This window comes from Pempheris klunzingeri, chromosome 16, assembly GCF_042242105.1.
Source record: "Pempheris klunzingeri isolate RE-2024b chromosome 16, fPemKlu1.hap1, whole genome shotgun sequence".
Classification (NCBI taxonomy): Eukaryota; Metazoa; Chordata; class Actinopteri; order Acropomatiformes; family Pempheridae; genus Pempheris; species Pempheris klunzingeri.
This window is the reverse complement of record NC_092027.1, coordinates 5,265,641-5,278,198: the sequence shown is the minus strand read 5'-3', so window position 1 is coordinate 5,278,198 and position 12,558 is coordinate 5,265,641. Positions and strand designations below refer to the sequence as shown.

General features: G+C 43.4%; 1 protein-coding gene across 1 annotated transcript in view; it reads left to right on the top strand.

The window, feature by feature from the left end:
* Positions 1-12,558, top strand: part of nfatc1 (nuclear factor of activated T cells 1) — a 38,004-nt gene that overhangs the window by 17,834 nt on the left and 7,612 nt on the right. Inside the window, exons 7-9 of the mRNA XM_070846842.1 lie at positions 3,325-3,380; positions 7,426-7,558; positions 10,034-10,660. Of these exons, the coding sequence (XP_070702943.1) occupies positions 3,325-3,380; positions 7,426-7,558; positions 10,034-10,660 (816 nt within the window). The remainder of the gene's footprint in view (positions 1-3,324; positions 3,381-7,425; positions 7,559-10,033; positions 10,661-12,558) is intronic.

Genomic DNA, 12,558 nt, shown 5'->3' with positions numbered 1-12,558 from the left:
GGTTTTCAGGGAGAGGTTTTAGGCTGAGTTGTTTAACTTAGATAATATTGGATATTATCCAGCACAGTGGGCCAGGGAGTTAGAAGCCATATTGTGCTCACTAAAATTTGGTAGGAGGAGAACTGGAGAGTAACTGCTGCTGAAGTTTTTCATTGGATCGGTGCAGGCGCTGTGCAGATGTTGCCCTATAACTCTGGAACATTCTGTGGTTATCAATTACATTCTGTGGTTATCAATTATCCGGTACACTCTTTTCAAACAAAGGCATCCCACGCATGCAGCTTTTCAAAGCTCTTATTTTTTTCGGCTGTTGAGAAGTTTCCTGGCAATAGGTAACTGAGCAAAGAAAACAAAGTGCTGAATTTAATTTTTCTATCTGTTCATTGATGTGAAAAATGATGTGTGTGTGAGTCTGAGAGAGAGAGAGGGAGAGAGAGAGAGAGAGAGAGAGAGAGGGAGAGAGAGAGAGAGAGAGGGAGAGAGGGAGGGAGAGAGAGAGAGAGAGGGAGATATGCACACTTAAAGGGAGATCTGAAAAACATGTTTACCTCCCGTGGATCGACATCGGCTGCAAAGGCTTCCTTTCTGGAGAGGTTCCCGAAGTGAGGAGACAGAGAGAGAGAGAGAGAGACACAGAGAGAGAGAGAGAGAGACACAGAGAGAGACAGAGAGAGAGAGAGAGAGAGAGAGAGAGAGAGAGAGATGGACTGGCAGGTTGAAGTTTTGGTCAAACAAACAATTTTTAGAGACAGAACTGCTTTTATGGAGGAAGGAGTCTTCTCACTGGTTATAATTCTGTGGGTGAAGTCAAAGTTTTCTGGCTAACTGATCTCGTTTTGCTCTGAACTCTCATGACGAGGTCTTTGACTGAGAATATGGTGCAATAAATCACTGAAATGTTTTCCACAAAGTCAGAAGAGCCGTTGCGGTCGTGTTGACATGTTGCACAAAGTATACGTCTGTACAACACGAAGATAAAATGGACACGGTGTGCCAGCGGAGCGCCTTTCTGACGAGGATCCTGTACAACTTCCTGTATGACAGCCTGTTTTCCTTTTAGGTCCCATTGTTTATACACAGGCTTCCTTGCAACATGGTTTGGAAATGTTACGTTTGATCACAGTACCACACACTGGTGTTCTCTAGAGAGCCAGATGTCTGCACCTTACTGTGCACCAGTCACGACTGCTCCTACAGAGCCCAGAAAATGCTGCTTGTTTTATCTAGTTTTGTATTTGTTTGGACAAAAAATGTCTTTTTCGCTACTTTGGGGGATTTTTAAGGACTGCAGAATCCACGGTTCATGTCTTTGTAAGAAGGAAAATAGTCTAGTAGTCTGGTGGCTTAGTGGTCTGAGCCTCAAATCTCAGCTGGAGGCCCTTTGTCTCTCTTTACTAATGTTTATTTAACAAAGACAAAAATCCACGAAATATCGTTTAGACAAATTGATATTATAAGTGATGTAAGTCCAACTTATTATTCAACAATAACCAACTTATTCTGATAAACTTTCTTCAAGTGGTTCCATCACAATAAGTTTAATATAGTGAGTGAGTTTAGTTGTTTATCTAAAATGTTTATGGCCCCGAGAGCTTATTAGGTTTTCTATTGTCTATAAGTTACAACACACCTGCAGACCCTTTTATCTTTTATTTTGGCACATAACTTTGCATCACTTGTGCACAGCCGGCAGCAAAAAGTGGTTCAGACGTGTCACAAGTTGTTATAAGTAATAACCCATGAATAAATAATGCCTAAATGTCTGAAGCACAGCGAAACATTTGAATGATAAGTGGGAAGGGATGTCATATTTTGAAGTCTCTGTCTGTTGAAATACTCAGTCTAGAACATCAGGCTTCACAGAGAAAAACATCAGGTTACTTTGACCATAACTGTCCCAAGTTCACAGACTCATTATCAGCAGATTCCCCGGGAAAAGTGACCAAATGAATGCTCATGCAGCCTGTATGCATTTTCTAAAAGAGCAGTAATAGTTAGTTGATTGTGCACGAGTTTGAAAACACGCCTCCAGAATCGACAGCCTCTCTTCCCTCAGGTGATTATTGGTTATTGGTGTGCTGACAGCCCACTTTATCTCTGAGCAGCCTTTGTGCACAAATCTCAGAGATCTGGCTACAAAACCTTTTTTCTTTTTTCCCTTTGGAAGAAGATGAGTTCCTCTCTTCTAAGTGAAACCCATGACATTACTACAGCAGCTAAAGCTCCAACTCACAAGTGCCAAATAGGGAGAGAAAGCAAAGGAAAGGAGAAATGAGATCAAAACAGAGCACAGAGAGGTAAACGGCTTTCCACTGTCTCCTCAGACATAATAGAAGCTGTCAGTGCCAAGCTGCGCCTCCTCCTTCTCCGCCTCCTCACAACTCGTCTCTCCACAAACGGCCGCTGCCCCGTCCATCTGCACCGCGCTGTCTGCTCAATTCAAACGCTCCACTTATCAAACTGCAGGCAGCCCGTTGAGCAACACAGCACATATCTCAGTTAATTTTCTTCAAGAAAGTTTGGCCACGGCTGACCTTTTTTCTTTAAACTGCAGTTTCCTTTCCACGTAAAGTCAATTTCACAATCATTTCATGTCTTTTTAGGGCCTTGTTAATGAGTCAGGGGTCTAAAAAAATTGCAGTGGTTTTCTTCTGTGTCTAATAAACTGGTTAAAATATAGTTTTGCTAACACTTAATTGGGCAGAATGACAAATCAAACTTGTGCATGTGTTTTCCGACAGCTCGTGTGATGCCCCGTTTATTGCCTTGATGGGAAAACCTCTTTATTGTGGCAACTATAAAGAGAAAAAACACATTACCAGAAAAACAGCAAATACCAATACCGTTTAACTGTCATTATATGGGGATAACAGAAAGAGCACAAGAATAAGAAGTTTGAAAGTGGAGGCGAGTTGTCAGTTTCCAGTCGTTGTGTATTAATGAGCCCACCAGCTGCTCCAGCATGTTGGGATTCCGCACAGCGATGAAGTCAAGGTTTCTCTCATCCACCAAAGATGTCGCTCATCTCTTTGGTATGACTGTTTTTTTTAAGGATTGCATCAGATTTCTCTCTCTGTCTGTGTCTCGGCCTCTCTGAGTCTGTTTCGGGGCTGTTAGACCAAGGATATGAGCTCATGAGTGGCTGTTCAGACAGTATGACGTGTGCGATACCTTCGGCTCTCTGTAGCTGTTTTATATATCACTGATGTAACAGATAATAATAACAACACTCATTCCATTTCTTCATTTCTGCTGGGAGCCAAGTAGGTGGATTATTTCCCGATATTGTCATCACGAAAAACTCTTTCTCTCTTCTTCTTTTAGATGGTCACCACCTCTGGGAGACTGAGGCCAAGGTTGATAGAGACGCCTCAAAGACTGTAAGTGACACCGAAATCGTGACGAATCTGATCTCATTTCAGGATAAAGCAGCTGGTCTCAATCATTCATCTGAACTAAGTGGCAAGACGTTTTCATTCTTCACTCAGAAAAACTAACTGTGATGTCTAAATCAAGTGAGCTGAGAGGGAATGAGGTTTCTGAAACACAAATTTAGATTTACGGTATATCAGCACTTTTTTGTGGCTTAACCGAACTACAGTTAAATTTGTGGGCAATGTGGCTTGTAAAACGCGTCATTTTATTCAATGTGGTGAGCACTGCAAACAAAATATTCACATTCACTGTATTCCCACCAATGGATCTCCAAAACATGCACAATACACCCAGAAGGGACCACCTGCACGGCTGAACACCACTGGAAATAAAGGATAAAATGAGTCATTTAGAGAAACCAACACTTAAATAATTATTGTTTTTAACTCTTTGTACTATTTTATTCTTCACTCTAGTAGCATGAAATATGAATTTAAGTTAGGGTGATACTTAATACAAAAAGAACAAAATAATCCTCAGTGATTCTTTATCTTTTAGATGGTTCTTTTTTTTTAATCATCTGTTTATTTATACGGGACAGTGGACATTATGACATTTAGAAAACAGTGATATACAGTAACAGCTACAAAAGACATGTGTAGTTAGCTTGGCTTAGCTTAGTTTAGTTCAGTTTAGCTTAGCTTAGCTTAGCTTAGCATAAAGACAACAAAATGGTCCTTCCAGCAGCTCTTAAGTTCATTACTTAACATGTGATACAAATAGTACGAATCGTACCTTTGGACAGACTGAGACTGGCTGTTTCCCCTTTTAAGTCTTTATGCTAAGCTAAGCTAACTGGCTGCAGCTTCACATTTAGCATACGGACATCACAGTGGTATCGATCCTCTTATCTGACTTAACTAACACAAGTTAAGATGAACGTGGGATATAAAAAGCAGAGGTTGACACACACACACACACTCACACTCACACACACACACACACACACTCACACACTCACACTCACACACACACACACACACACACACAGACGTGTGACTGGAATATGACTGTAGACTTTCTCGGCATCAGTTGGGAAACAGCAGTGTTGTGTTTGAAACGTGCATGAGGTTTTCAAAAGTTCAACCTTGAACCTGTGGGAGTTTGTGCTTGGCAGCGTGTCGTGTCTTGGCCTGGGACACAGAGAGAGAGAGAGAGGGAGAGAGAGAGAGAGAAAGAGGGGGAGAGAGAGAGGGAGAGGGATGTAGTGGTGGGAGTCTGGGAGATAGACGAGGGGATTAGAGGGTGTCTATCTGTGAGGCGCTGCACCTGCTCCCAGTGTCTTCCCATTGCAAAACATGCACACTTTATCTCCCTCACACACACACATGCACACACACATACAGTGATAGCTGGGACACATCTGTCTGCTTGAATAGACAAAGGGCCTCCCCTCCCCTCCCCTCTCCTCCCCTCTCCTCCTCCCTTTCCCAGTCTGCTGGATTGGTCCCATTTTAAACATTGACGTTGCCTTGGCCAGGTTTAACCTCTGCTGCTCCACCACCACAACGCAGACCAAACCACAAATTCAGAATACCTCACTGCCTCCGTCACCTGCACAGACTGACCCTCCCCAAGAGGAAGGTAGAAGTGGGAGACTAGGGATGATTTAGTTTGGATTTTGGTAATTATTTACAATTAGAAACATCAGATTACTCATATATACGTATAAACTCAGATAAATGGTCTTGAAGCGCTCACTTGAGGAGTCCAAAAATGCTCTTTCACGCTCAATTTATCATACTTTTCCCCTCCACATGAGAGAAAGTGATTGTGTCTGGTAAAAGCACCTCAAACATAACTGGCTTTGGGTGATTTTCATGCAATTTACACAAACTGAAGGTCTCTCAGTCCTCAGTGGGTTGATATGATTTTACCATACAACACATGTGCACATAAAACCTTCCAAAAGTAAGCGAATGATGTCATTTATGCTCAGTTTTGGATTCAAGATTGAGCCTGTTTTTTATGAATATGTGTAAATTGACATATTGGACAAGCAGCGACACAAGTGAAATGCTGCAAATATTCCCCTTCAAGCTGGACGCAATTAAAATGGTTTCCAGAGTTTTTATCAGCTAATTCTCTGAAGGACAGATGGACGGTGGTGAATAAGAGAAGTCGAAAAGCCTCATCTGGCTTCACTTGACTTTTTACGACTGTAGTGATTTAATAAAAAGTGTTTCAGCTCTCACCTGTACATGTCAGGGCCAGCCGTCCTCCGAAGCACAGTTCTGTAGACAGATGACTTCCTCCCTGGCTACTGAGCAGCACCTCCAACACACTCTGACATATATATTCACACACACACACACACACACACGAGGGGCTGACACGGCCACAGGCTGAACTCGGCAACATGGTTGCTCCTGGCCTTCGCTCTCTGCTCAAGCAGCAGGAAGCTCTGCTGGGGAAATAAACTATCAGGACAATCCCAAATTCAGTTTATTCACATCAGCAGAGTTATTCACTGAGCAAACCGCCACGGCTCTCTGTAACCGCACTTCATGGCTTCTTCGTGTGGCTCGCTCGATTCAAAGGAAAGAAGACTGGCGACAATCTGGACCTCAAATCCTCCTTGATGACTTGCATTGTCTGTCCCAACCAAGCAAAGACAGGAACAATACAACACACTAATAAGGCTGTCGGTTACATTTTACACATCTGATGTGTCAGTTAATGAACGAGACCACATGGTCACATTCAAGTTTTCAGTGTATCTGAACACCCAGAAGAAAACAAAATTATTATGTGAACTTAAACGTTACTCTGCATGTGGCTTCCAGCTCTGATCTGTGTTTGGGGGCCTCCAGTTTTAGGCTTCTGTAATTGACCGTAATCACCGCCAGCTTCACTCAGTCTGGTGTAAAGCTAACAAAGCAGTCCAACTCTGCCGTGAAGAGCACAAGAAGACGCCGTAGTAATGTTAGACACACAGTGACCTTATATATACTTTCTGTGGGACCTTTCAGTAACTATGATACTGCTACCTGAGCTGGACCATTAACGTAATGACCTCAGACACCGTGAACTTTCCTGTTTTTCGATACGTCTCTCACACGCCGCACAAATTCACTTTCACAGGAAACTTGCTAGACTCCATCACGCACAGGTTACCCACGAGGCCGCCCTCCTTAATGGGTTTGTCTGTCAACGCTGCTGTGCTGAATAGTAAGATCAGAAAACAATGAGGCTTCATATTAAAACATCATGAAATCGACTCATGTCTCTAATGCTGCTTCAGGGCCTGGTCCTCTATCTCCTCTGGCCTCGGACACTATTTGAGAATTTATATTATGTTATTTTAGAGAAAATGTGTATACTGAGACATATATCACATATATCACAACATAGCCTGAAAATATGGACTTATTATCTGTAAGCCACCCAGCCCTACATTCTGATAACAGGTACCAGTGTTTCTTAGCAAGAGATCATGTGTAGCAGCAAATAGTCAACTAGACAAAGAAATAAGAACAATAATGTTTCTGCATCTTAAACCACAAAACTCTTACCGGTTTATGTGTATTTTTGCAAACACAACACAAGTCTGTGCTCCTGACACTTGCAGCTCCTGCAATGAATCCATGAGGAATCCATTAATGATTATGAGTCCATTAATCTATGAAGGATTATAAGCGATGATATAAAGCCCGCTACTGTGTAGTCCTCATTAAGTACTCACAGTGTGGGATCTTTATGTGTGAAAGTGGTGAAAGGGCCAAAGTGATCAACAAAAATGACTTTTTTTTGTCATAAACATTTAGAAACAGCCTTTTTTATTGTCAAGAAAAGATGAAATAAAAGTTTATTGATCCACAGGGGCAAACTAAGTGTTACAGCAGCAGACAGATACAGATTAAAAAAGAGTAAAACCATAAGAAAGCTTCACACAGTAACTGTCTACATCATGTCTTTGTTTGTACAATCTATAAGAATGCATGACTTTCCAATTTCAGTGGTTCAGTTGTTTAATTTTCTGTGTTTCAGAACTCGCTACTCGTTGAAATCCCTCCCTATCGGAACCAAAGACTCTCCACTCCAGTCCACGTCAACTTTTACGTCTGCAACGGCAAAAGGAAAAGAAGCCAGTACCAGCGCTTCACCTACGTCCCTGCCAGCGGTAAAGCTCTCCTCCTCATACACATCTGTGTCTTAGTTCTTGTCTTTGGTCTCTTTACAATGGAGTATTGTGGAGAAAGATAACCGTATAGTCATTTTTAGGTGCTGATGCTGCTTTCTTCTTTTTGATGAAATTGCACCTTTCAATCAGGAGATTTGAAACTGCCCCTCACTGTGATGTTACAAATGTAAAAAAAATGTAAATCAATACTTAATTTTCAGGATCGTGAGAAATCAGGATCCCGATCAGGTTGGAAATAGTCTTTAGATATGATATTTTAAGGGAGGGGTTGTGATGTCAGCAGTATTTTCAGCCAATCACTATTCTGGATCATAAATGGTCATTAAATTCTCATACATATTTGTCACCAAAATTAGAAAGTACCCATTTATTTCCTCTAAGCCCTCAGCACATCCTTGCTCACTCTGCCTTTATTTTACTTTCCTGTCATCACTTCACACTGTTCCTTGCCTTTCTTATCCCAGACTAATTAGAAACATTTCAGCCAGCATCTGAAGACGAGAACAAACAGTTTTCTTTCCCCCTTGTCTGGTGGTTTGCTAGGGAGGAACAAAGCAACCCTATTATTCCTTCATTGTAAAAAAAAAAAAAAGAAAGAAAAGAAACGAAAAAAAGAAAATCTATAAAATCTGTTCTTTTCCATACCTGTAGCTACATTAACGCTGCAGTGACTGGACACACAAGGGCAGAGAGAGGGGCATGGGAAAAGCATGTTATTTGAATAGAGAACCTATTGCCAAGCTAAATATAAACACTGACCCACCAACTGAAATGTAAAAACCGCTGCTAATTGCGCTTCGGGCTTGGAGCGAAAATCCAGTGGGTGGTTCAAAGCTGTGATTCAAGCGAACTGGCCCAGCCCTGTACGTGGGCGATGGAGTGCCCTGCTGTGAAAGTGGAGCATTGTCCTCGGGATGCAGAGAGTGTACGGGAGGGGAGGGACTGGGGGACAGCTAGTCTGGTCAGTGTCTCCTAAAGGGTGAGAGTCTGTAAGAGTGACAAGCCAGCTGGATGAACAATCTGATCTGCCAGTCTTCAAGAAAAGGGCAAAGTGAAGAAGTTACAATGAAATGGGCGGAGTGAAAACACAGATGGGGGAAAAAAGATGAAAAGCTCAGTTATTTCAACAGTGAGATGTAAATAATTTTCACTTTTCTGCAGCAGCAGGTGTTCATACAAAAGCACGTGCAAAAACAACAGATTTATTTTGAGACATGCAGCACACACGGCCGGTTTTCACACTCCGGAAACCCAGGGGCAGGCTCTTTTTTGTGGCAAGGCAAACATTTGCACTTCTTCTGCACCTTTTTTTTTGTGCATCTGTGTATCCTCCACAGGCAGAGAGACACACACTTCCTCCAAATGTGCCCAAAATAGGGGTGCATGTGCTATTTTAGCGCTGTGGTTGTTGTAACCATCTCATCACAGTTCCTCTTTTACAGATGTTGACAGTGGAGGCTTCAGTAACGCATGACGTGTCCCAGTTTCACTCTTTTTAGTTTAATTAGCCCCATATTTAGCCTGGCACACCCTCCTAGATTAAAAATAGAGACTTCCCCGAGCAAACCGAATCACAAAAAACTAAAAGATGCAGAGAAACAACTAAACAATCAACGCTGTGCATCAGTAAAATATATGAATAGGAACTGCAAGTGGAAGAATGAAGTAAAAGTTATTTATTGCTTCAGCTTCAGTTTCAAGCACATGCTTCGTTTGATAATCTAAAACAGCTTCAGCACAAAGGGAAGAGATGCAGTGGTGAAGCTCGGGGTCAGAGCCGCGCTGTCGCTCGTCTGTAACTGGACCAAAACGCTTGTTATATAAGATTGATGTCGTGTCAGGAGCAGCAGCAGACCGACGGCCCACATTTTGAAATCGTCCAGTGTGTTTTGCGCTGGAACCTGGACGGGTAGCCAAGATGCCAGCGACTGAGAACAAGTCCTTCCCCATTTGAACTCAGCACTCGTCCTCTCTCGTACGCTGACCACAACCCTCACACACCCGAGGCCTCCATTTTGTCTTTTTCTGCTGCATGTTGTGTTAAAAAGCAGCTTTCACGTTCAGTTAAACCTTTTCTCTTTGTCTCAATGAGCGAGCAGTAATTTACTTTAAATTGCTGAACCCTGCTGAGTATGAAGCTGCTGTTACAGCAACATATTTCATATCACACATTTAGTGGGTATTAGCACCAGAACAGAATCCAAAGAAAACAGGCATTTTATTATAGAAGCAGCTGGATGTTTCTCGTGTTGATGAGTCATCCCTTTTTTCCTGCTTTTTTTCTGCTTTCTGTGAATATTTTCAGCCGGGTGGGAGAGCTGAGGCCCAGACACAGAGTCTCATTGATGAGAGTGTTTGTTTGGCAGCGGGTATCCTAGCCACAAACCCACTCACTCACTCACACTTGCAGGAATATGTGTTTACTCATTTAGCTTTTCTGTCCTCTTCCCTCAGTTCCAACAATAAAGACGGAACCACATGACGACTACGACGCCCCTCTGGTGTGCAGCCAGCCCGGTCCCGGCCTGGCCTTGCACCCTAAGCCATACTTCCCCCCTCAGGTCATGACCCCGATGATGACCTCTGACCTCAGGCCATGTGTGGTGGGCGGGGCTTACTCTGTCAGCCAGCAAAGATTGGCAGCCAAGCCCTCCTCGCTGCCCTCCTCGTCCTCTCCGAGTACCAGCCCCAAACTGCACGACCTGTCGCCGTCGCCCTTCCCCAAGTGCCTGTCTGCCGGCCCGGCAGTCCAGCACCCGGGCCAACAGTCCCCCATCCCGCACGTCTCCATCATCCAGGAGACGCCCGGGCGCTACCAGCCGCCCAACCTCTACCCACCCAGCAGCTGCTCCTCCTCCCCGACCTCGCAGCCCTCCACCCCGACCGACGCCCCCTTCTCCCCCACCCACTGCATGACACCGGTCCAGTCAGTCAGCGGCAGCACCAGCCCAGGAGCTCAGCAGCACCCCAAGGTGCCAGAGACGGGGCAGGGCTCCATTCAGGAGGATGGCAGCCCCCAGGCGGTCGCTGTCAGCATCAAACAGGAGCCCCAAGAGCTGGACCAGATGTACCTTGATGATGGTGAGAGAAATAGATTTTATTGCTATTCAAAGCTTTGTATAACTTTCTAATCCAGAACATGGAAGAAAATATACAGCGAACAGCCTGTCCAGGCCCCTAATTAACCCAACAAACAGGGATTTACTGCCCTCCAGCATATAAAGGCCATACTACAGTATATCTGCAGGTGCTGATAGGACTGTTGATCAATATCAGATGACTCACCAATCGCTTCGCCAGGAACTGAAACTTTTGGCCTTTAAAACTCACTTTGTTTGATTTGGAGCAAATGTCGTCACCCCTTGTCGTCGGGGAGGAAAAAACACTTAATATTTGCTTTCTTCTGTAAAGTTCAATGAGATTCTCATGTTTACAGCCAGCAGCTAGTTAGCCTAGCTTAGCTTATCTTAGCTTAGCTTAGCTTAGCTTAGCATAGCTTAGCTTAGCATAAAGACTGGAAACAGGGAGAATCAGCTAGCCTGTCTCCGTCCAAAGGTAAGAAAAGGTGCCCTATCACTTATAATTAATAAGTTAAATCTTGGTTGTTTAATCGGTACAAAATCGAAATGTAAAAACGACACAAGCAGCAAACATTGGGACCCGTTTCTAAAGGTTTTATTGTACCAGAGCCCAGCACAGATAATAAACCTCCTCAGTAGGTGTTTCTATTGTGCTCACTTCTCTTCTTTGTGAAACGACGATGTTTATGTCAGTTACAGGCCTTTGTAGGAGCAGTAGATCGGTGTGGTAGTGATGACTGTGTCAGGTTTATCACTGATGTTGCAAATGCTATTTTACTCAAATAGAGTCAGAAGACCTGCATTTTTTTTTATCTCTCTTTACAAACTCTCCTAATTTTGTGGTACTTCTTTCCACTGCTGTCAGCTTTCTTGGTCGTCTAACTTCTGAGGTAATTACTTCAAAGACACATGGTGGTCTAGTGTTTGATATATATGGCTTTAAACCCTGAATTAGACAAGTCTGCCTAAAGCACACTGATATAATAAATGCAGTTTTTTGTGAGCCCCTTTATTTATCTCAGAGAGAGCAGGGTTTTAGGAGCGCAAACTTTATGATCTCACTGCTCTGGCCCTCTGCGCTCACCACTAAGGTTCGGAGGCCGTGCGCTTTGAGCTGCAGTGATTTGAAATAAATTGGATAAATGATCTGCCTCGGGGCAAGAAGAAACAGTCCCTGGCTGTGTGAAAGCCCTGTGGAGAAAAGGAGCGCAGTAGATGAAGAAACACTAACCAGCAGCTATCAGCGGACAGAGCAGCGGGTCTTTGATCCGTCACCAGAGCCCCTGCTGAATCGTCTGGCCGAGCTTCCTGACGATGGCGAGCGAGACGCTGTTGTTGCGCCGCAGACTGTAGGACTCAGACTGTTCCCGTGCCACTTCCTCTGAACAGTCTGGGTAAATACATTAACACTTGTTAGCCCTGTCTGCGGGGATAAAGAGCTGGCTAGAGCTAAAGATTGGATTTGTAATTATGCTCCCACTGGTGCCACCACTGCCCGAGTCCCCTGAGGATTTTTTGGTTCAAACCAGGTGTAGTTAAAGTTTAAAAAAATCAAAGTCTCAAAGTACACCACCATAACCATAATGGGTATTTCTGAGGAGCTGTGCCTCCAATTACACTTGTTTTCATTGGCAAATTGAAGAAACTTTTGTTAAGCATTCCACACTTAGCGTGGCTTCTCACTTCATTAAAACCGTTGGCAGAGTTTGATTCAACTTTTTGCTTTATGGCCTCACTCAGGTGTGGTTTTACTGTAATTTCATGTCAGCTATGCTCGTTAAAACTCAAACTACGATATCTGAGACTTTTAGGGAGCTGGGACACTTTGACTCATTAGAAGTATTCAATGAAAATAGGATTGTGGGCTGTAATTTGATACATAATGATCTGTATATTATT